General features: G+C 42.1%; 2 protein-coding genes across 2 annotated transcripts in view; one reads left to right on the top strand and one right to left on the bottom strand.

The window, feature by feature from the left end:
* Positions 1-19,284, top strand: part of LOC110001795 (plexin-B2-like) — a 139,192-nt gene extending 119,908 nt beyond the window's left edge. The window contains 23 exon segments of the mRNA XM_065951232.1: positions 1,342-1,478; positions 1,561-1,737; positions 2,402-2,510; positions 4,018-4,227; positions 4,330-4,413; positions 4,955-5,062; positions 5,181-5,317; positions 5,406-5,506; positions 6,950-7,179; positions 7,706-7,887; positions 8,305-8,371; positions 9,425-9,571; positions 9,942-10,019; positions 10,203-10,281; positions 11,278-11,378; positions 11,726-11,807; positions 13,027-13,178; positions 13,316-13,476; positions 13,830-13,977; positions 14,722-14,786; positions 14,917-14,992; positions 15,117-15,191; positions 15,569-19,284. Coding sequence (XP_065807304.1) covers positions 1,342-1,478; positions 1,561-1,737; positions 2,402-2,510; positions 4,018-4,227; positions 4,330-4,413; positions 4,955-5,062; positions 5,181-5,317; positions 5,406-5,506; positions 6,950-7,179; positions 7,706-7,887; positions 8,305-8,371; positions 9,425-9,571; positions 9,942-10,019; positions 10,203-10,281; positions 11,278-11,378; positions 11,726-11,807; positions 13,027-13,178; positions 13,316-13,476; positions 13,830-13,977; positions 14,722-14,786; positions 14,917-14,992; positions 15,117-15,191; positions 15,569-15,673 — 2,811 coding nt within the window. The 3' untranslated portion in view covers positions 15,674-19,284.
* Positions 19,285-20,062: 778 nt separating this feature from the next.
* The window catches only part of slc35e3 (solute carrier family 35 member E3), a 6,690-nt gene continuing 5,301 nt past the window's right edge, over positions 20,063-21,451 (bottom strand). Inside the window, exons 7-8 of the mRNA XM_020657304.3 lie at positions 21,347-21,431; positions 20,063-21,247 (exon numbers count right to left, since the gene is read on the bottom strand). Coding sequence (XP_020512960.1) covers positions 21,146-21,247; positions 21,347-21,431 — 187 coding nt within the window. The 3' untranslated portion in view covers positions 20,063-21,145. The remainder of the gene's footprint in view (positions 21,248-21,346; positions 21,432-21,451) is intronic.

Below are 21,451 nucleotides of genomic sequence, written 5' to 3'. Positions count from 1 at the left end.
CTTCTCCTCCTCCTCCCCCTCCTCCTCTTCCTCCTCCTCCTCCTCCTCCTCCTTGCTCTGAGTTTTGTCTCTATATTTATTCTTGTGTCTGGCAGAACAGCGAGAACAAATCTGAAACATCAACAAACAAACGTTAGCTTGAGAGCGACTCAGCAGCCGCACGGCGCTCACTCGAGCTGCGCTGATTTACAAAACATTGTTTTATATATTTACACCTTTATTTATTCTTCCCTCCCAAGCAACCATAAATAATGTCTTTCACACGCCCGGCTCCTCCGCTGCGTTTTTAACTCTCCAGACAGATTGCCTTCTTACATTTGGAGGCTGCTTTATCCTCGGGGTGTAGCGGGGATTTAATATCCCCTCTAGTTTTATTTGTCATGCTGTCAGCGCCGCTCAAAACTCTCGAAACACAAACAGGAAACCAAGCAGCTGGTGGACTTCAGCTGCAGACGCCGGTCGCCTTTATCAACATTTCTGCAGCACCGGGGGAAAATGAGACTCCCCCCGTGGTGACGTTTTTACAAGAGCACCGATTTCTTTATTCACTTATTCGAGTTCCAAACTTTCAAATGTTCTGATGTGATCAAAGTGTTGGAACCTGCAGGACGGCGGCAAGAGCATCTTTTATATTTCTCTCTGTAACATGATTATTTAAAGGTCCAGTCAGAGAGATGTGTAGAGAGTGAGATGATAAAGGTATCTTACTATCTGATCATTAAGGAAACATGCTATGTTGAAGTGCTGGCTTCTCTGACAACAATGCAGCAGCCAGTATGTCCTCCTTCTAACTTTAGATTCTGCTCCTGAATGCTCTGGATTTGTTTGGACCAGAGAAGGTAGGCGCTTTTAAGACCCCCCATGACCGTTTTGGACGCCCCTCGGTTTGTCAGATATGAGAGCAGTTATCAGGTCAACAGGTGTTGCAGCGATGGAAGCGGTCAAGAGAAGTGGTTCAGAATGCCGATAGCGCTCAGACATCGTTAATATTCACAGTTTCTGGTCACACCCCTCTCTCTGTCTCTCTCTCTGTCTCTCTCTCTGTCTCTCTCTCTCTGTCTCTCTGTCTCTCTCTCTCTCTCTGTCTCTCTCTCTGTCTCTCTCTCTGTCTCTGTCTCTCTGTCTCTCTCTCTCTCTCTGTCTCTCTCTCTGTCTCTCTCTCTCTCTCTCTCTCTCTGTCTCTCTCTCTCTCCACGACTTCTGACTCCAAAAGCCCCAAAATAAACTTTAACAAAAGTAATTTGCACATTAGGGGTGTTACGCTCTTTTACATGACACTTGTTTTGAGATCCGCTCTTACCCATCATGCACTCAGAGTTGATTCAGTATCTTCTGTTCCAGGACCCTCAGCTGATCTCCGTCGAGCCGTCGAGGGGTCCTGCAGCCGGAGGAACCGTGATCACCATCAGTGGAAAGAGGCTGGACACCGCAACCAAAGACGACGTCTCCGTCTTAGTGGGAGGAGTTCCCTGTGAAGTGTAAGGCTTTTACTTTTTATTCTGTTTGATAGAAGAAAAAACAACTTTGAGTAATGCTCTCTTTCCCCCCCCTTCTCTTCAGCCTGTCGTTCGGTGAAGTGATCACCTGTAAGACGGGAAGGTGGGGAAGGTTCCCACCGAGTCATTCTCAGTGACCGTTAGATAACGGGAGAAACACGACTAAGAACCTCCCCGACAAGTTCCAGTACTCTGAAAACCCCAAAATCTTTGACTACTCCCCCAAAGACAGCTTCGTGTGGTGAGCAGGTCTTCTGTTTGTTTATGTTTTGAGCTGCTGTTTAAAGGCTTTATATATTTTTTGATCCAGCAGATGTCGCCCTTGAGCACCAGCATGAAACCAAAACAACTCGCGCTGCATTGTTGAGTTAGCATGCTAATGCTAGCGATCTTTATTATGCTGGTATCTTCACACTGCATGTAAATTTACCTGAAATGAGCGTGATCTAGAAACACAGTTAAGCAGTGAGTACAGTATGTTATTCTTCTTTTCTCTACTCCCTCAATTAAACAACTTTTATACACGAGGGGAGGAGTCAGCCGGCCGTCCTGGCGATGTAAACAAAGTGAAGATAGGACTCTGAAAACTCTGAAAGCATCACAGACAGTGGGACTCGGGTGTTACACCCATTGTAGACAGTCATGACTCACAGAGTTATTTTCAGAGGATATACTTAATTTCTATTATATTTATCGTGAAAAATCACATATAAAGAGTTTAATAAGAAGGTATTCTACACAGATTCACTTAGCTCCCATGCTAATTATCGTTAGCATCAAGCGGAGTTCAAATATCCAGTATTGCCAGTTTAATGAACATTTAGCTTTTATTAAAACTTCTCTTTCAGATTAATGAAAAGGTCAAAGTGTAAAAGTGGTGAAATGAACCTCTTTGTTGTTTTCAGTGGCGGTCGAAAGATCATGGTGACGGGAAGCGGTTTCGACCTGATCCAGAGAGCGACCATGAAAGTCCTGCGCTTTGACGACTTCCTGCTGATGACCTCTCCTGTGGAGGTGAGTGCGGCTGTTGTCGGGCAGATTAATGGCGGTTGTTGTTCTTTTTAGAGTGGTGTTTTATTATGTCCTCTCTGGATCCTGACTTCACCACTCTGCACAAAGTTACTCTCTCTCTCCTCTCGTTTTCTTTCTTGACACCTTTTATCAATCCTCTGCAACTTTAAACGACTTCACACGGTGGAAAAAACTTCAAAATGCTGTCTGCGACGTTTTAAAAAAATAAACAGTTCAATAATGCTTTTAACATCAGTTTGACACTTTGCGCTCCTCAAGACTTTCTGTGCTTTAAAATGAACTAATCTTTTTGAAAACAGTCAAATATTTATCTCCTCCTCTCTCCCCTCCTCCTCTCTCCTCTCCTCTCCTCTCCTCTCCTCTCCTCCTCTCCCCTCCCCTCCTCTCCTCTCCTCTCCTCCTTTCTCCTCTCCTTTCCTCCTCTCTCCTCTCTCCCCTCTCCTCTCCTCTACTTCCCTCCTCCTTCTTGTGTTTTTTTATTTTATTTGGTGGTTTGAACTCCTTTGTAAGGAGTAAATGTTAGACAGTTTCTAAATGCCAAATCAATAAATGCAGCGGTATGATACATGTACAATTTAATAACCTACATAATAAGAGAGGTGGACGACACTCACAGGATCAGAATCAGATATTTCAATCTCCTGGGTGTGCATGGGTCTGCAGCCATGGCTGACACTCTGAGTCAGAGACGGGACGCAAAGAGAAAGAGCCGACGCTTCGATTTCACCGCTCAGCACCTTTTGAGTGACAGAGTCTCTCAGGAAGGACTCGCTGCGGGGGGAAGAAGAGGAGGAGAAGTCGTTTCATCGTCACCTCATCAATCCCTGTCTGTCTGAACCGGGAAGAGAGGAGGAAAGGGGGGGGGGGGCAGAGACAGAGAGAGAGAGAAAAGAGAGAGAGACAGAGGGAGGAAGTAAAAGTGACAACTGCACCAAAAAACCTGACAACACAAAACACTCAGACTCAACAAAACCTGTAACTTCATTTCTTTCCTCCGCTTAGTGTACAAATATTGAGTCTCTTTTTTTGCTCCTTTTTTGGTCTCCACCACCTCCTGAGGGAAATATTTTAATCTGCTAAATGTGCTTGGCTAGCTCAGGCCTGATTGGCCACAGACTGTTTCTGTGTCTGTACCTTTAAATATGTAAATGAGCTGTGTCTGACCACACCCCCTCTCTGGAAGGGCTCGGGTGTACTCGGTCTTTCTCTCTCCATGTCCTGTTGTTTACGGTGAGAAGGCAGACTCATAGGGCAGAACAAACACCTAGCTGTGGGAGTGTCACCCACCTGGGGGAGGGGCTACTGCCCTTTGTGATGTCATGAAGGGAAAACCTAAAAAAACGGCCTGTTTGAGTACACATTTTCTAAAAAGTGGAGCAGGCAGAAGACGGAGAGGATGGACTTATCTTTTCAAAGTGTATTTATTTGTAGTTCAAAGTGTATTTTTCATGATGTGACTTTTTACATTTTTGCCCCTTTTCTCCCTCAGTTCACCGCGACTGCCACAAGTAAGAACGACACCTTCCTCCAGTTCCTCTCTCCCCCCGTGGACTGGAGTAAGGACAGCCAGTCCCTGAGGACGCTGCTCCACCTGGACAACGTGGAGGAGGAGCTGAAGCACTTCAACTACCACCCGAACCCCTCCTTCAACAATCTCACCAAGAACATCATCACAGAGACCAGCGTCATCATCGTCACCGTGAGGAGGACGCACGATCAAAACACTCAATGTCACTCTTTATACGTCTCTACCCCCCCTCCCCTGAGTTAACTTTCCTGATGTTTCCTCTGTGTGCGTCAGGGTCGAGGTTTCTCCAAGGCCATGACAGCCAAAGAGGCGCAGGCGTTTGTCGGGGATGCATCGTGTCACGTTAACATCCTGCAGGTAAATCCAGGTTTTTACCTTTAAACGCTCTGCCAATGAAAGGCGTCTGATCCAACCTTCACAACAGGGTCCTAAAACGCTGACTAGACTCTTCTCCTCTGTCGCCCCCCGGTGGTGGAATGAACTTCCAAACTCCATGTGATCTGCAGAGTCCCTCTGCACCTTTAAGAAAAAGCTAAAGACCCAGCTCTTTCATGAATACCTACTAACTTAATGATGATGGTCTCCATATTATTGATGATGATGATGGTAATGACGATGGTTTTTGTTTGATAACGACGACTTATAAGATGGTTTCTATACTGATTAGAGCTCTCAAGAACTGCCCTCAATGTTGTGCTTTGCCTCTGGTCACTTCCTGTCAGCACCTGTGTGTCCAATCAGACTCAAAGCTGATCGTTTGCTCTTACTGACATTGTTCCCTTTTTTCTAGATCCTTGCTTGTGTTGTTCTTACTCTCTGATGTACGTCGCTTTGGATAAAAGCGTCTGCTAAGTGAATTGTAGAATTGTAATTGTAGAATTTTTCTTCTGTCGTCCAGGATGATAAGTTGATCCTGGAGGCTCCTTCAACTCAGCCCAAAGCCAAAACCAAACCCAAAACCAAACGGCAGCGTAGAGACACGGCCAACGAACCGCTGGAGCTGGTGGTAAACACACCGCCGACCAATGTTTACACGCTTTACATGAACAACCTCCAAACATGTCCTTAATGTTGTCTCATAGGGAGATGACTCTAGAGAGTGTAAAGTCTGAGTCTCTCTGCAGGTTCAGTTTGGTAACGGCGAGTGGATCGTGGGCTCGGTGTATTACGCCACCAAAGACGACATCCCTCTGGCTATAATCATCCCTGCGGTGATCGTACCTATGCTGCTCTTCATCGCCATCTCCGTCTACTGCTACAGGTGTGAACACAACGCCCAGAGAGATCTATGAGCGGGAAGAAACAGCCGTTCTGTAAGTGTAAATATATCCCTGTGTGTGTGCTAACAGGAGGAAGAGTCAGCAGGCAGAGCGAGAGTACGAGAAGGTGAAACACCAGCTGGAGAATCTGGAGGAGAGCGTCCGAGATCGCTGCAAGAAAGAGTTCACAGGTAAACAGAGAGTCACCTGACAGCTGAGGAGTTACAGGAATAAAGTCAAAAAAAGTGATACACCAAATAAAGTCTAAAGGAATCCATTTTTTAAAAAGGTCAGTTGGGCGCTGGTGGCCCAGTGGTTAGTGCGCGCGTCCCATATAGACATTGAAGTCGGTCGATTCAAAAATATTCCAGTAGAAAACAGACTGTGTGAGATGTGTGAGTTGGACGAAGTTGAAACGGAGTCCCATTTTCTTTTTGCATTGTAGAAAAATCTGATGATTTAAGATAATTATTGTTTCCTGAAGTAAAATCTAAAATATTGGGGCGGACAGATGTGCAGAAACTGGAATGGGCTGTTTAAGTTTGATGTGTTTAAACTTTGCTAATTTTGCTTCAAAAGCTTGGAAAAGAAGACAGGATCTTCTGTTTGATTAGTTTGACTTCTTGATTTCTCTTTTTGTTTCTTGAGAATGAATCTAGCTTAGAGCCTAGTGCACTCTGATCCGGGAACGTTTTTAATTTATAGTGTCATGTAATGGATGTATATATGACACAATAATAAAATAAAAAACTAAATTAAATTATATGGAGGCTGTAGTCCTCAAAGCAGGCGGCCCAGGTTTGAGTCCAGCCTGTGGATCCTTTCCCCGCATGTCGATCCCCACTCTCTCTCTCTCACTGATTTCCGTCTCTGTCCACTGTCCTGTCTCTCCATTAAAGGCACAAAAAGCCCCAAAAATTAATCTTTAAAAAAATAAAAGGCCCGTTTAGACTTTTAGGGCACCCAGTTGCTCTTTACTGTTCTGAATCACGATTGCCCCCCTTTCATATTGGAAGAAGGGATCGATAAAAGTTGCATTCAGGTGCTTGTGCCCGTGCCGACGCAAACCTCTTCCAAGCGTGCCAAATCAAGGAGGTGTACCTCGCTTGAGCACAGATAGGAGCACTCACACTGGTCAAACTAACTGGACTTTAAGGGTGAAGCATTCTTCGGCAAGGTTTTTGGTTTGGCACCTGGGGTGGCCAATAAGATGTCAAGGGGGGGGCCCTTGCTGCCCCTCTGGACACGCCCCTGCTGGCATCCAAGGCCAAGCAGCAGACGCAGCCGAATTCCTGTCGGCGTCTTGTTACGAGTAGCGTTCACAGATTTTAAAAAGGAACGTGGACGCTCCTGACAGTTTAATCTCCATAATGTGAGCACTGCCAAGAAAAGATTCAGCAGAAAAAAGCAGCACTTTGGCTCCGACTTCAGAAATGTCCCTGCAGGACTTGTTGGCGGGCTCTGTGGACCGTTTTTTTCTGTTTCTGACAGAATCTGTTAATGAGCTTTCAGGGAGGTCAGCAGACTTTATAAAAGAGTGTGAATACTTCATCAATCGCAGCTTTAAAGAAAAAAATGTAAAATTACCAGAAATAGAGAAGTGGATATTTAAATGTATTCTGTGTTTCTGTCAGATCTGATGATAGAAATGGAGGACCACACCAGCGATGTGAGCGAGGCCCGGATCCCCTTCCTGGACTATAAAACCTACACCGACAGAAACTTCTTCCTGCCCTCGAAGGACGGTGCCAACGACGGCATGATAACCAGAAAACTACAAATCCCAGAAGCCCGCAAGGCCATCGTGGCCCAGGCGCTTAACCAGTTCTCTAACCTGCTGAACAGCAAAACTTTCCTCATCAATGTGAGTCTGGAGCTCTGTCACGGGTTTGAGAAAACTCTCCTCTTAAACATATCACCTCAGAGTTTGAATTCCTGGTGATGTTCATTTCTTTCAGCTGTCTGAAAGCGGGAGAAACTTTTTAGGCTTCAGTGGTTTTAACAAGTTTGGATAAAAAAAGAGCGACAGAAAACCTTTCAAGACCAAACATGCATTCTTTTTTTTTTTTAAAAGAAGGACTCAATCAAACGGGAAGTGGAGGATAATAAGACATGATTCAAAATGCAGCCGAGCGCGGAGAACGGCAAAACATTCAGCTGCTGCATTTTCTATTGGTCCGTTGTTTTTCCCCTCTGCACCATCAGAGCACAGAGATCAGAGCACAGAGGAGCAGATTACTGATTATAATCACTCATTAAATACGCAGCAGATTCCTCGCTCCATTTATAAACATTCCTTGTTGTGATGTAAACAAGGAACTTTATCTTGACTGTTTCTGATTTCTGAAGTTTAATATAAAATCCATCATGTTTTTGTTTTCCTCCTCCAGTTCATCCGCACGTTGGAGAGCCGTCCAGACTTCAACGCCCGGGCTCGTGGTTATTTCGCCTCCCTCCTGACGGTGGCGCTGCACGGTAAGCTGGAGTATTACACGGACATCATGAGGACGCTGCTGCTGGAGCTGATGGACGAGCACGTGCAGAACAAAAACCCCAAACTCATGCTGAGGAGGTGAGGAGCAGCGATGAAAAACGTTGAACATTTTTGTGAAAAAAATTTGGCTTCAAAAAAGTTGAAAATTTTCGTGAAAAATTTCAGCTTCAAAAAAGTCCTTTGAGCAGACGATGGTATTTGAGCAGTGAGGCAAAAGCGTGCAGGCACAGATTTAGACCATATGTAAAAAAAAAAATGTAATGATGTCATAGACAAATATATTTGATGATGAGACAGAAGATGAAAATCTGGACTTTCAGCTGCAGGAAGAATAACGGCTGTACAGAACCCTGCAGCTTCCAACAGGAAGATTGTTTTCAAAGAGTTTAAAGACTTTTTTTTTTTAACAATCACAAACAGTATGAAGCCACAGATGTTCTCAACACGTCCTGTGCACAGTCGTGATGATGTTCCTCTCTCGTCTGGTTTGTGCAGGTCGGAGACGGTGGTGGAGAGGATGCTCTGTAATTGGATGTCCATCTGTCTCTATCAGTTCCTCCGGGTAACACTCATTCTCTCACTTGTTCTCTCTGTTGTGTTTTCACTTTGACTTCGATCTGTTTCTCTTGTCTTCTGTTTCTCTTCTTCTCTTGTTTCTGTCCTTTGTAATAGACTGCAGGAGACTTTTCCTCTCTTTTCTTTCTGAAAACTGTTTTCTGTATTTTTTAAGCTTGTCTGTGTTTTTTCTTTTTTGGCCAATTTGAAAATTTTTCTAAAGTTGATTGTGACAGGAGGAGCTGATGTTCAGTGTGTTTGTAATTCAACAACCTTCAACCACAGACACAAAGAGAGCGATGCTTCAGCTCCTGCTTTTAACAATATGGACATTTTATTTTTTACATTGAAATCTCAACAAAGTCTTTGAAGGTCGGAACATGTCAAAAACCTCTTCGACAACATTGAAATGAAAGATACTTAAACCCACACTCAGAATTTAAAGGTCATATATTATTCAAACTCCACTTCACCATGTTTCTCTAACTCTAACATGTGTCTCTAGTCCGTCTACAAACCCCTCAATGATGAGAAAAGTCCATCCTCTCCGTCTTTCACCTGCTCCACTTTTCAGAAAATGTGTGCTCAAACAGGCCGTTTTGTAGATTTTCCCTTCATGACATCACAAAAGGCAGTAGCCCCTCCCCCAGGTGGGTGACACTCCCACAGCTAGGTGTTTGTTCTGCCCTCTGAGTCTGCCTTCTCACCGTAAACAATAGGACATGGAGCGAGAAAGCACCGAGTACACCCGAGCTCTTCCAGAGAGGGGGCGTGGTCAGACACAGCTCATTTACATATTTAAAGGTACAGACACAGCAACAGCCTGTTCTGAGCAGGGCTGAAATAGAGGGGTTTATAGACATGATCAAATACAGGATCAGAGTGGATTTAGAACAAGAAACTTCACACATGTTTTGAGGAGCTCTGAGACTTATTTACACTGAAGAAGAGGAGGAGGATATGTGACCTTTAAACTTTTAATTTGTTCCTCTGTTGTTCTGTAAAGTGATGTTTGGTGTAAACGCTCACTGAGGTGTGCGTGTGTGTGTTCTTGATTTAGGACACAGCAGGAGAGCCTTTGTACAAACTCTTTAAGGCCTTGAAGCATCAGGTGGAGAAAGGTCCGGTCGATGCCAAGATGAAGAAAGCCAAATACACTCTGAACGACACGGGGCTGCTGGGAGACGACGTGGAGTACTCTGTGCTGGTGAGTACACACAGTGCACTCAGCAAATGTTATCTCAAGGCGCTTTATTAAAGAGCAGGTAAAAGACCATACTCATGAAGTTAAGTGAGGACGGAGGTGGTGGTGGTGACATCACAGTCCGGACCAAAAGAAGACATCTGCAGACGTGTTTTGGGGCTCTATAGGAAACTTGGATCAGCAGTTTTAACTTGTTTTTAGACATTTCATTTTTAAAAAACTAAAAATATTCAGCAACCTGATCAATAATAAAAACAATTGTTAGCTGCAGCCGAGGTAAATACGCTTTCGCTTCAGAGTTAGGAGTCCGAGCACGCTGTCAGGATGTGTGTGTGTGGCTCACAGACGTGTGTGTGTGTGTGTGTGATGTCAGACTCTGCAGGTGTTGGTGCACGGAGAGGGACCAGATGTGACCCCGGTGAAGGTGCTGAACTGTGACTCCATCACACAGGTGCGTTTAATTCCCTTTTTTTTTTTTTTTCACCTGCTCTGACATCAGGAGACAAAATCTGTTATCACGTCTGCTCTCTGGGTCGAGTGAGACTTTTCTCATTTTGGATTTCAGCCGACCTCCGACCAGGATTTTCTATCAAATACTCTTCTATTTTAAATACCTAACTTCCTGTGTCTCCAGGTGAAAGAGAAGATCATCGATCAGGTGTACAGAAATCTGCCGTACTCACAGAGACCAAAGGTGGAGAGTGTTGCACTGGGTGAGACACAAACACACATCAGAAGTCAACAATTAACCTTCAGATGTGTAAACAAATGAATCATACAGTGGTTCACATGACCCCACTTTGACTTCACAAAGCTCTGGAGACCGCAGACATCCAAAACACGTCCAGCTTTCTGCTCATATTAATGTGTGTATACATTCATCTTGGATACATTTCATTTAGCCTTTTTGGTGTTTATTATTGTGGACAGAGGAAGACAGGCAGGGATGAAGTTTCTGCACAACGGAACGACAGACAGACGGACTCTGCAAGTTTTTTTTTTTTGGCATTAGCTATGGCCTACAGTAGACTGTGTTTACTAACTTTAATATACAATATATTTAGTATTGTGGAGGTCAGGACCCTGACCTAAAGCCTGCTCTAAAGACAATGATGCAAACCAGAGCCACAAAACCAGGAGTTTGTCTCCCCCTGCAGGTCTGTGAGTGAACTGAAGGGCTTCAGAACATTTGGTGGCAAGACAAGAAACCTAAATATTGGAACTTTTCTTTTCAAAAAAAGACGTTTATGAATTAAAACAAAGAAGAAAAAAAAAGCTCTCAAGGAGCTACACTGAAACATTTGTTCTACATCATGGAGAGCAGGTTGGTTCAAGTTGGCTCAGATCTCTTCACAATGCAGACCTGAGGACAGAAAAAAGACAAAACAAAGATAGCAAGAAAAACAGAATCAAAGAGAGGTTTTCTATTATTCCTCTCTTTCTCTCATGTTAATAAAAAAAAACATTTAAAGTACTTTTTTGGTGCAGCGGTGGCGTAGTGGTTATAGTGCGCGCCACATGTATGGAGGCTAAAGTCCTCCAGGCGGGCGGCTCCTGTGGCTCCTTTCCCGCATGTCATTCCCCACTCTTTCTCTCTCTCTCTCTCTCTTCCTTCCTGATCTCCGACTCTATCCACTGTCCTGTCTCTAAATAAAAGAACAAAAAGCCAAAAAATAAATCTTTAAAGTCAACTTCTCATCCCTGCACAGAATGGCGTCCTGGCTCCACCGGTCAGATCCTGTCCGACCTCGACCTGACGTCGCAGAAAGAAGGACGCTGGAAGAAACTGAACACTCTGGCTCATTACAACGTGAGTTTAGTTTGATAAAAAAAACATAAAAGATATCCCAATTGGGAAGCTTGGTCCAAAGGCAACTGGACTTCAATGAAGATCCACAGAGGCTTACATTTCTAGCTCCGCCCACCAGATAGTTTAGAGCTGAAGAAGGAGGAGAGGTGAAACGTCCTCAAGAACTTCAGCAAAGTCCAGTTGTCTTTGGATCGAATTTACTCCTCCTCCAGTCGTCCCCTCTGACATTTAAAGATAATTACAGACAAAGAAAGCGTCTCTAAGACAAAGTGCTCGGTGATAACTGAGGGCGTACTTCCCTTTAACAGAATCAAGATTAATCGTTTCATATTTTCTTGTGTTTTAAGGTCCGGGATAACGCCACGCTGGTTCTGTCCAGAGTTTTGCACACGCAGTCCTTCCACCAGCACCAAGACAGCTACGAAGAGAGTATGGACACACACACACACACACACACACACACACACACACACACACACACACACACACACACACACACACACGTACACACACGTACACATAGCACTGAAGTTCAGTTTTTCCGCATATTTCAGAGCTTCTAACTTTCTGATTGAATTGAAAATCGTGCAGTAAAATCTTTGATGTCCGAAATGTCATGTTTAGATGTTTAAAGAGTGTTGTTTTCATCTTAAAGGTCACATATCCTCCTCCTCTTCATCCAGTTTAAATAAGTCTCAGAGCTCCTCAAAACATGTGTGTGAAGTTTCTTGTTCTAAATCCACTCTGATCCTGTATTTGATCATGTCTATAAACCCCTCTATTTCAGCCCTGCTCAGAACAGGCTGTTTCTGTGTCTGTACCTTTAAATATGTAAATGAGCTGTGTCTGACCACGCCCCCTCTCTGGAAGGACTTGGGTGTCTCGGTCTTTCTCGCTCCATGTCCTATTGTTTACGGTGAGAAGGCAGACTCAGAGGGCAGAACAAACATCTAGCTGTGGGAGTGTCACCCACCTGGGGGAGGGGCTACTGCCCTTTGTGATGTCATGAAGGGAAAATCTCCAAACGGCCTGTTTGAGCACACATTTTCTGAAAAGTGGAGCAGGTGAAAGACGGAGAGGATGGACATTTCTCATCATTGGGGGGTTTGTAGACGGACTAGAGACACATGTTAGAGTTAGAGAAACATGGTGAAGAGGATTTTGAAAAATATGTGACCTTTAAAATCAGTGAAAACTTAGTTTAAAATTGCATATTTTTCCCTTTTTGTTGAACGAAATACATAAAAAGATCTTTGCAAAGTATTCAAGGTGACATCATTTAAAAAAAGTGTTTTCATTTCTGAACCTGTCCTTCTGTTTACGTTCATGCCTCAGATCCAGAGAATAAAGGTAATTGCATTTAGATTAAAGCAAAACATACAACAAAAGCAAATTACAAGACATTGTTGACATCTTCATGAACGTTTTATCATCTAACATAAAGTGTTTGTAGATTTCCATCTTTCCTTTTTGACAAATTATTGAATTAATGAAACCAAACATGGAATGAACGATTGATTTCTCTGGGTTTGAACATTTTTAAGAAGAATAAATATTGAAATTAAGTCGTTTTAACGCTGCAGTATTCCTCTCTTCTGACTGAACAAAGACGTTAAAAGCTGTGCAACTCTTCGTCTCCCTCGCACAGAAAACGCTCTGCTTGAGGACGATAACACCTTCCACCTGGTGAGGCCGACGGACGACATCGACGAGGTGAAGTCGAAGCGAGGCAGCATGAAGGACAAGGCGATGACCAAAGCCATCACGGAGATCTACCTGACCAGACTGCTCTCTGTCAAGGTACGGCTGCTAAATAAATATAAAAGATATAAAAGCAGGATATTCATATATTTACTGGGCGGATAACATTTAAAAAACAGAAGCAAGCAAAACGATGATTTCCTCGTTTAAAAGTGTACGATGTTCGTGTGTTTCAGGGTACGTTGCAGCAGTTTGTGGACGATTTCTTCCGCAGCGTGTTGTGTTCGGGCTCCGTCGTTCCGCCCGCCGTCAAATACTTCTTTGACTTCTTGGACGAACAGGCGTTGAGACACGACAACGTGGATGAGGAGACGCTGCACATCTGGAAGACTAACAGGTGATTTGAGTTCTTTGCTAACGTTGTAGAAACTGGAATACATGAACACGTGTGAGAGTTCAACTTTTGGTCGTAAATATTTGACAGTTTCCAGACTTGTTTCTGTTGTTTCCTGAGTACGTAACCTGTATCTTCAAAAATGAATAAAAGTCAGTTGCTGTTGTGTTCTTGCCCTTCAAAGTAAGAGCTCAGTCTTGTTAGCCGACATGCTAATGTATGCAGCTAATGTAAGAGCAACTTAGCACAGCATTAAACCACTTCTTACACTTTTTGATTTTGATTTTCTTTTTTAATGCAAGACTAGGAATAAGTTGTTCATAAGTTGTTCTGACATTTTTTCCTTTGTTTTGTAGCTTGCCTTTGCGGTATTGGGTAAACATCCTGAGGAACCCTCACTTTATTTTCGACGTGCATGTAACGGAGGTGGTGGACGCTTCGCTGCACGTCATCTCTCAGACCTTCATGGACGCCTGCACCAAGACGGAGCACAAACTCAGCAGAGTCAGTTCACACAAATACAGATTATACCTACTGTTATAAATCTGATTTTTTATTAAACCTGGATTTAATATCTTTAGGGGAGTCGGGGTGATTTTACGATAAATTAGCGTAAAGTTGTACATTTTCACCACAATGCTACGCAGTAAAACACTGAGAAAAAACATAATTCATACGGCCTCCATAGGGTATGTTCATGTTAGTTAGAAGGAAAAAAACTCTTATGTTGATTGTTAAAATTTACAAAAAAGTTACAAATCAAACTCCTACCTAAACCGTAAAATCAAGAGGATAATTTTAACATAATAGTATGCTTCAGGCAGGGACTGGAAACCCCTTTTCTAAAAAATAAGTCACAATTTTTTTATGCCAAATTACCTACAAATAGTTCCTGTTTGCAGTAAATCAATTGATGTATAGGATTATTTTAATACCAAAGTAAATTGAGATAAATCGGATTATTTTTGGGTGAGTTCATAAGGTGCTATAGTTCCCATAAGCAGATTTATGGTGTGTATTTAGGACGACGTGTCTCTGGGACACAGGAGGCTGAGGAGGAAGGCTGATTTCAAACTGGCTGCAGAGGAAGAGTTAATTACAACACTTAATCACAAAATAAAGTCTGTACAGTTTGAACTTCACAGACTGATGATAATTAACAATACAGGAGCAGTTGAGTGTTTCTTTTTGGAAATTAAGACAATCATTTATCCTTTTCTCTCTCGCTCTCTCTCTCTCTCAATGCAGGAGTCTCCAAGCAACAAGCTGCTCTATGCAAAAGAGATTTCAACGTATAAGAAGATGGTGGATGAGTGAGTCTGTGTACTAAATATATAGCATATTGAAAGAGTTTGTAAGAGTATGGGCAGAAAGTCTGACTGTACACGTACCGTTTTATTACTTGATGGGATTTGAGGTTTTGATTGTGTGTGTTTTTCCCAGTTATTACAAGGGCATCCGACAAATGGTTCCAGTAAGTGACCAGGACATGAACACACACCTTGCTGAGGTGTCCAGGGTATGAATGACCTTCTTCTATATGTAACAGATAGATAGATAGATAGATAGATAGATAGATGTGTTTTTAATATCCTGAGGTTTTGTATAAATCTGTTTATGCAACATTTGTGTTCCCATTTTAGCAACACACAGAGAAGTTGAACACCCAGGTGGCCTTACATCAGCTGTACCAGTACGCCAGCAAGTACTACGATGTGGTAAGAAAAACTTCCAAACTCAGTGTTAAAGGAGCAATATGTAACTCTGACTACTAGTGTTTAAAATGGGTACTGCAGGCCAATTGAAAGCAGTGGAGAGAGCTGTCTCCCTCGCCCCCTTCTCTCTAGAGTCGATGGTTGCCATGTTGCGGGCACTGAAGCGTCAGTGTTTAGCCAGCTCGGCATCGGTCTTTAAATCTTTCTGCATTCTAACCTCTCTCCATTTTTCAACACAATCAGTCCCGCTACGAAATGTTCTTGTCTTTATTACTAAATCAATTTCAAGAAATAATGGAGAGTAAATTTATTTTAGACATCAAAATCTGTATACAATCTTCCATACAGTACAAAAATAAGTGTTGTATTATCTTCTTCAGATCATCCAGTCGCTGGACGATGACCCAGCAGCCCAGAATAAACAGCTCACCCTGCGCCTGCAACAGATCGCCGCCGCCCTGGAGAACAAGGTCACTGACCTTTGACCTCTGACATCATGGAGGGGTCAGGGGGGAGGAGCTTTTGGCTACTGAAACACAGGATGTTGTTTTCCATTCAAAGACTCAGAGGAGGAAGAGCTCATGGACTCTGCTGAAAGTTTGACGATGTAGGGATGTAAGTGGGAGGAGCTAGCGGAGCCACAGGAAACTGTTGACCACATAAGGACTGCAGGGGGAGGAGTTTTTGGACTTGAAGAAATGAAGTGTTAAAATATACTTAGCGTGGTGGAAGCGCTTGTATGGCTTACTTCCACTTTGCATCCCAAAACAAATACCGAGGAGGGATGCAAAATGGTGACCATTAAATGGCTGCAAATGGGAGCTCTGTGAAAACAAAGGGTTATTTTTTAATCGAAGCTCGGGCTTTAGGTTTGTCAAATCCTCATTCCTAGCTGTTTCTGTGTTTGGCCTCTGTATACTGCAAATTTTAAGTTTAAAGATCCAAGGACTGAAGAAAAAAAGGGCCACACGAGAAATGAAGATTTTTGGATAGTTGAAGAGAATACGTGAAGTAATGAGACGTTCCTAAATGTTTTTCTCTTTGTCACTCAAAATCTTTCTGGAAGTCCAAATTGGAGGTACAGCTTCTCCAGGACACTTTGCGACCACTTCTTCCACATTGTGTTACAACAAAGTCTATGAACTAATAACGTAAGGCTAATTTGCCTCATCTGAGGTCAGTGTTTCTCCAGAATATCGCATCTTTTGAGAACAAGTACAGAACGCAGAGAATCCCACAGCATGAGGTTGGATGTAATTTGACCTCCAATAATCGACCAATGATAACCCACTATACGGTACACGCCACTGGCCCATCAGGGGTCCTGGTTTATCATGACGGCACAACTAAGGAGAGTGAATTCAGGGTACGGAGTCTACAAATCATGGCCAAATGTTGTTTTTCATATCAGATTGTCTTTCTACGCTGATGACACTGTGTAGTTTGTTTCATATTATTCGCTATGTGCAGGCTTTACGCAGAGGCTTTGCATTTAAAATCACAACATGAAATTCATCTTTTTATTGGACTGATACAGTGCCACTTAGTTTTTTTATTTCTGTAAAGTGTTGATCACGGTTGTCCATGATGTCATATCCTGTGTGTGTGTGAGTGTGAGTGTGTGTTAATGATACAGCTTAATTACCAGCTTGTTTTTACTTGGTGGCCTACTATCATGAGGTCGGCAGACACTAAAGTGTTTTAGTTTTTGGTTTTATAACCGGTATGATTTTTAATTCTTTAGCAGTCATAAAACACATATTTCACTATCTTCATGAGGTCTGTTTTATCACATAGTAGCGGGTTTATTTCTGGCTTTGCTATGAAGCTGCGCAAACCCTGTCAAAGAAATCGATGTGAGGGAAAACTTGTGAATCGAAGTCCTGCAACAGTCTTTGGGTTTAAGTGCCGTTACACCACTGAAGTGTAATTTCTTTCCTCCTATGCTACGTATTAATCATTGTCACCATAAAATAATCATATATTTACGTTATTCTTTGCCTTCTGAGCCCAGACGACGTGCTTTATGTAGAGCTTGAGTTGATATCAAAGATTAGATATACTCTTTTGCAAGTTGGAGGATTAAATCTCCTGGCCTTCTGGGAATGGGAGATTTCTGCTGCAGAAGCTTCTTTTTTGTTTGTCTGTTAAAAGATTTATCGATTCCTTCAAGTCTCACAAACTGCATCTTTAAATTCTGAAGCAATATGTCTTTAAAGGCCGGTGCTGTATCTTTGTACTTCTTGAACTTGTGAGGGCGTACTGCAAGGTTCTGACCAGAATTTGGTACCACTAAATCCCCAGATACAAAGACTGAAATAAACACATCTTAGCTGTTTTAATTTGGTTTTTTTTTCTAAGCCTTTTTTTTTGGCATCTCTGTCATAAAATTTGTTCTGAAAGCCACTTTAGTGCCAAATAATGTTGAGAAACGATCCTGTGTGTTGTCATTTGAGTTGTATGTTTGAAGAGTTCAGAGATAAGATGAACAGTTTATTAGTATATTAAAACACCTGGTGGTACTTTTATTCAAGAATGGTTGGATTTTTTTTTTTTTTTTTTTTGAGGTTCTGATGCTCATAAATCAGAAGATGCTTTGCTTGCATTCACCAGCTTTCAAAGTAAACTGCTGAATCTGCTTTTGATGTTTGGACCTTCAAATGGAAAAATTATTGTCATATTGTGTTTCTGATGCAAAGCTCGAGTTTCTACTTACTCTACTTACTCATCTGTACAATATGATGCATTCGATTCAAATGGCTCTATCTCCAGTTCGTCTCCAACACTAGCTGCTTCCTGCCTTCTTTTTGCCACCATCGCAGTGCCTTAAAGAGTAGAACTGAAAGTACTGTAGTTTGGAAAGCATCAAACCAAAAAATAGTGATAATAATTATATATAAATTATAGATGAGTTCCTGCATGGTTGTGGTTTCTAAACTGGAAGGTCAAAATGGAAAACAAAAGTCAATGTCACAAAGTTTTGTTTTTTTATAGAAAGTGAAGTCTGTACTGTTTAATGTTTTTACAGCTTACAGAAAATAAATTTCCCCATAGCCGTGCAACGATCAAGATGGATCACCTAGCAGACATAACGATGAAGCTAACTTTCATTTAGCAGTCAACCAACCATCAAATTATTCTTAATATATCGAATTCCATGTTTAAACCTAATGGATTTTAAGAGCACAGTACAATCCCGAGATCTAGCTCTATGACCTAGCTAATTATAGAGCAAGCTAATGTTTTGAGTTACAGACGTTAGCATAAGTCAGCACAAGAGTAAAATTTATGCTAACTTATGCTAACGTCTGTAACTCAAAACATTAGCTTGCTCAATGCTTTCTCCTTTTCAACATTTAAATCCTTTCTTCTAGCAAGCATTTTTTTTTGGGAACTGCTAAATTCCACATCACCAGTGTTGAGAATTGTGTTTCCAAACCACTGACCTAGCACGCTAACGTACGAATCGCAGATGGTGGAAAGTTTTGTCGGGCACAGATCTGTCAGAAGTGTTGTTTTAACTGACGCACAGTTACGTTATCTGTATATTTCCCATTATCCAGAGAAGTTTATTAAATGTTTGGAGAATCGAACCTGCATATGTGAAGTTTAGACGAGTGGTTTTAAAGGTACAAGAAAGTTTAAATGTGTAATGATTGGATGTCGGATCAGCCGAGGGAACAACCTTCACTTTATGTAGATTTATTTGTTCGCTGTGTGTGTTTTAATGGTGTATTACTGAATACATTTGTTTTATGAGGCACAAGTACACAACATGTTTGAGAGGTTTTGACCAACACCACGAGGGTCAGATGGGACTTTATACCATTGTATAACAGTTTGTACATCAAATACAACTTTCCCATTGTTTACTCTTGTAACATCGTCGTAGGCAACAAGTGGTTTGAATCGACTGGACCAAGTGTGGACTTTTGACACGGACAAAAAACAGCACTACAAGGAACCAGGAAGCAACTGGTCTGAACTGGACTGGAGCCCAAATCGGTGACTCTTCTGAGGAAGTAGAGAAGTGGGCAAGACGTCCAGCTCTAGGAAGTCCAAATATCCAATAAAAAGATGTTTGTATAAAAATGAATCTTGTTTGCTTAATTTAGTTTTTTATCTTGTACTTTGATTAAAACTAAATGTCGTCTGAGAAATTTGATTGAAAGGCTTGAGAAGTGCTTAGTAAACCCTTTACGCTTAATAAAGGAAGATCAATATCACTCTTACATCTGTGGATTAAACAGGGAACTGAAGGTGGGAAGAATTAGCTTAGCTTAGCATAAAAACTGGACAAGGCTAAGAAAGCTTTTGCCCTATACTCCTAAAGTTAAATGTCACATATTCTGCAAAATCCCAAAAAGTCCTTCCTCTCCGTTTTTTGCCTGCTCCACTTTTCTTTTTTTCAAACTTTGACCTAAAGTGTTGTGTATTTGAGAAGAGAAGAGTTATTTGTGTTGGAAGTTTAACCGATATTCAATCAGTAAAACTAGAGTCGACCTGCAGGCGAAAAAAGAAGAATGAAGTCTTTGTGAGTTTGTTTTTCAGCAGCTCTCAGGTTTTTCCTCCTCGGGAGAGTTCAGATATTTTTAAACACACAAACCTCTTCACACTCACATCATTCATTCATTTGAAATTTCCTGCCAGCACAACCGCACACTGTTTGTGAACAAGGGCTGCTGGTGTAGCTTTATTGACACAGTGTTAAAGAAACACACACTCATGTAGCTCTAATAGTCAAAGGTTGAAGGGTGGCACCTTGGGAGGCCAATAAGATTTTCAGGGGGGGGCCCATGCCCGCCCCTCTGGACACGCCCCTGAGCTGAGGAAAGACTTGAAAGCTTCCTTTGAGAAAGAAATAAGTCTGGAGAGAAAGTTTAATCATTTTTTAATTTAGGTTACAATCTGCTCACATGTTGGCAATACAAAGCAACCAATAACAAAATATATGAAGGAATTACATGTTTTAAGACTCATGTAGCACCTTTAAATACACAACAGAGCTACACACTGATTGATGATCACCGCTTTGTGTCTCGTCCCTTTCCCCCCAGATCCTCTTAATGCTGCGCTGTGATAACGTCAAGGAAGGTAAAAATCTGAAATCAGAGCTCCTAGTGCATGATGAGGACGCTCAATGATAATTATCAACATTTTTAAAAAAATTACACAAAAACAAAAACGTCAAAGGAAATTTAAGGTAAAAATTAAATAAAGGAACTAAAAGCAGCCTGAAACTATAAACTGAAATGCTACAGACCTATAACTCTGAGATTTAATCACTAAAAAGAAAAACAGATTATGAAACTATTTTGTTGCCGTTTCTCTGATTTGATTTGTTGCAACAGTTTTGATAGCGATCCTTACCTTAAAAAGGAAACCACTCCCACTGAATGACTCAAAGGTCATCCAATCTGTCAACTCCAACATGCCACAAAAAGAAGAGCATTGTGGGTAGAACTAAAGCTGATTTCGCCCTCCTATGAGAAAAGTTTTTTTTATCTGATGACAAAAAGATGCATTATTTTTTAAAGAGATGAGCTTCAGTTTCTGTTAAAACATAAAGATCATGGGGCACCGATAGTCTAGCTGTTAGTGTGCAGCCCATTTTAAAGACGCTCGAGAGAGAGGACGGCCCGAGAGAGGGCGGCGCGAGTTTGAATCCGACCTGTGGCTCCTTTCCCGTATGTCGTTCCTAATTCTTTAGTCCTAACTCTTAAAGGAGTAAAAAGCCCCAAAATTTATCTAAAAAACAAACAAAACATGGGAACAGCGTCGCGAGCAGCTTCACAGGTCCTACACTTTTATTCATCTCAGGGGATCCACGATAAATTCATTTACTTTCCTGCAAAAATACTCATAAAAATATAAAAAGTTTGTATCTTAGAAAAAGTTCTCCACAGCCAGCGGCCAATGGCAGGAGTCCGTGCAGTCGACTGACAGTTAAAGTCGGCCTATGGTCTCTGAGCCAGGCGGCTCTTCCCCTCCTCCTGCTCAGCCAGCTTGATATGAGTGTAGGACAGGATTCCTACCAGAGTGCAGAGGATCCCCAAAGCCTGAGAGTCAGACAGAGGGACAGACAAAAAAAAGAGCGTTAGGAGAATTGAATTATGGGTTTGGATTTCTGGGTCTTGGAGCAGATCAGGAGGACTCACCTGATTGAGCGACATTGGGTCATGGAAGAGCAGGTAACCTCCAACCAGAGTGATGCAGAATTTAAAATGACCAAACATGTTGTATCTGAAAACTAGAGTCAGGGA

This window comes from Labrus bergylta, chromosome 23 (assembly GCF_963930695.1).
Source record: "Labrus bergylta chromosome 23, fLabBer1.1, whole genome shotgun sequence".
Taxonomy (NCBI): domain Eukaryota; kingdom Metazoa; phylum Chordata; class Actinopteri; order Labriformes; family Labridae; genus Labrus; species Labrus bergylta.
The sequence above is the reverse complement of the archived record's forward strand: the minus strand, read 5'-3'. Positions and strand labels throughout refer to the sequence as shown.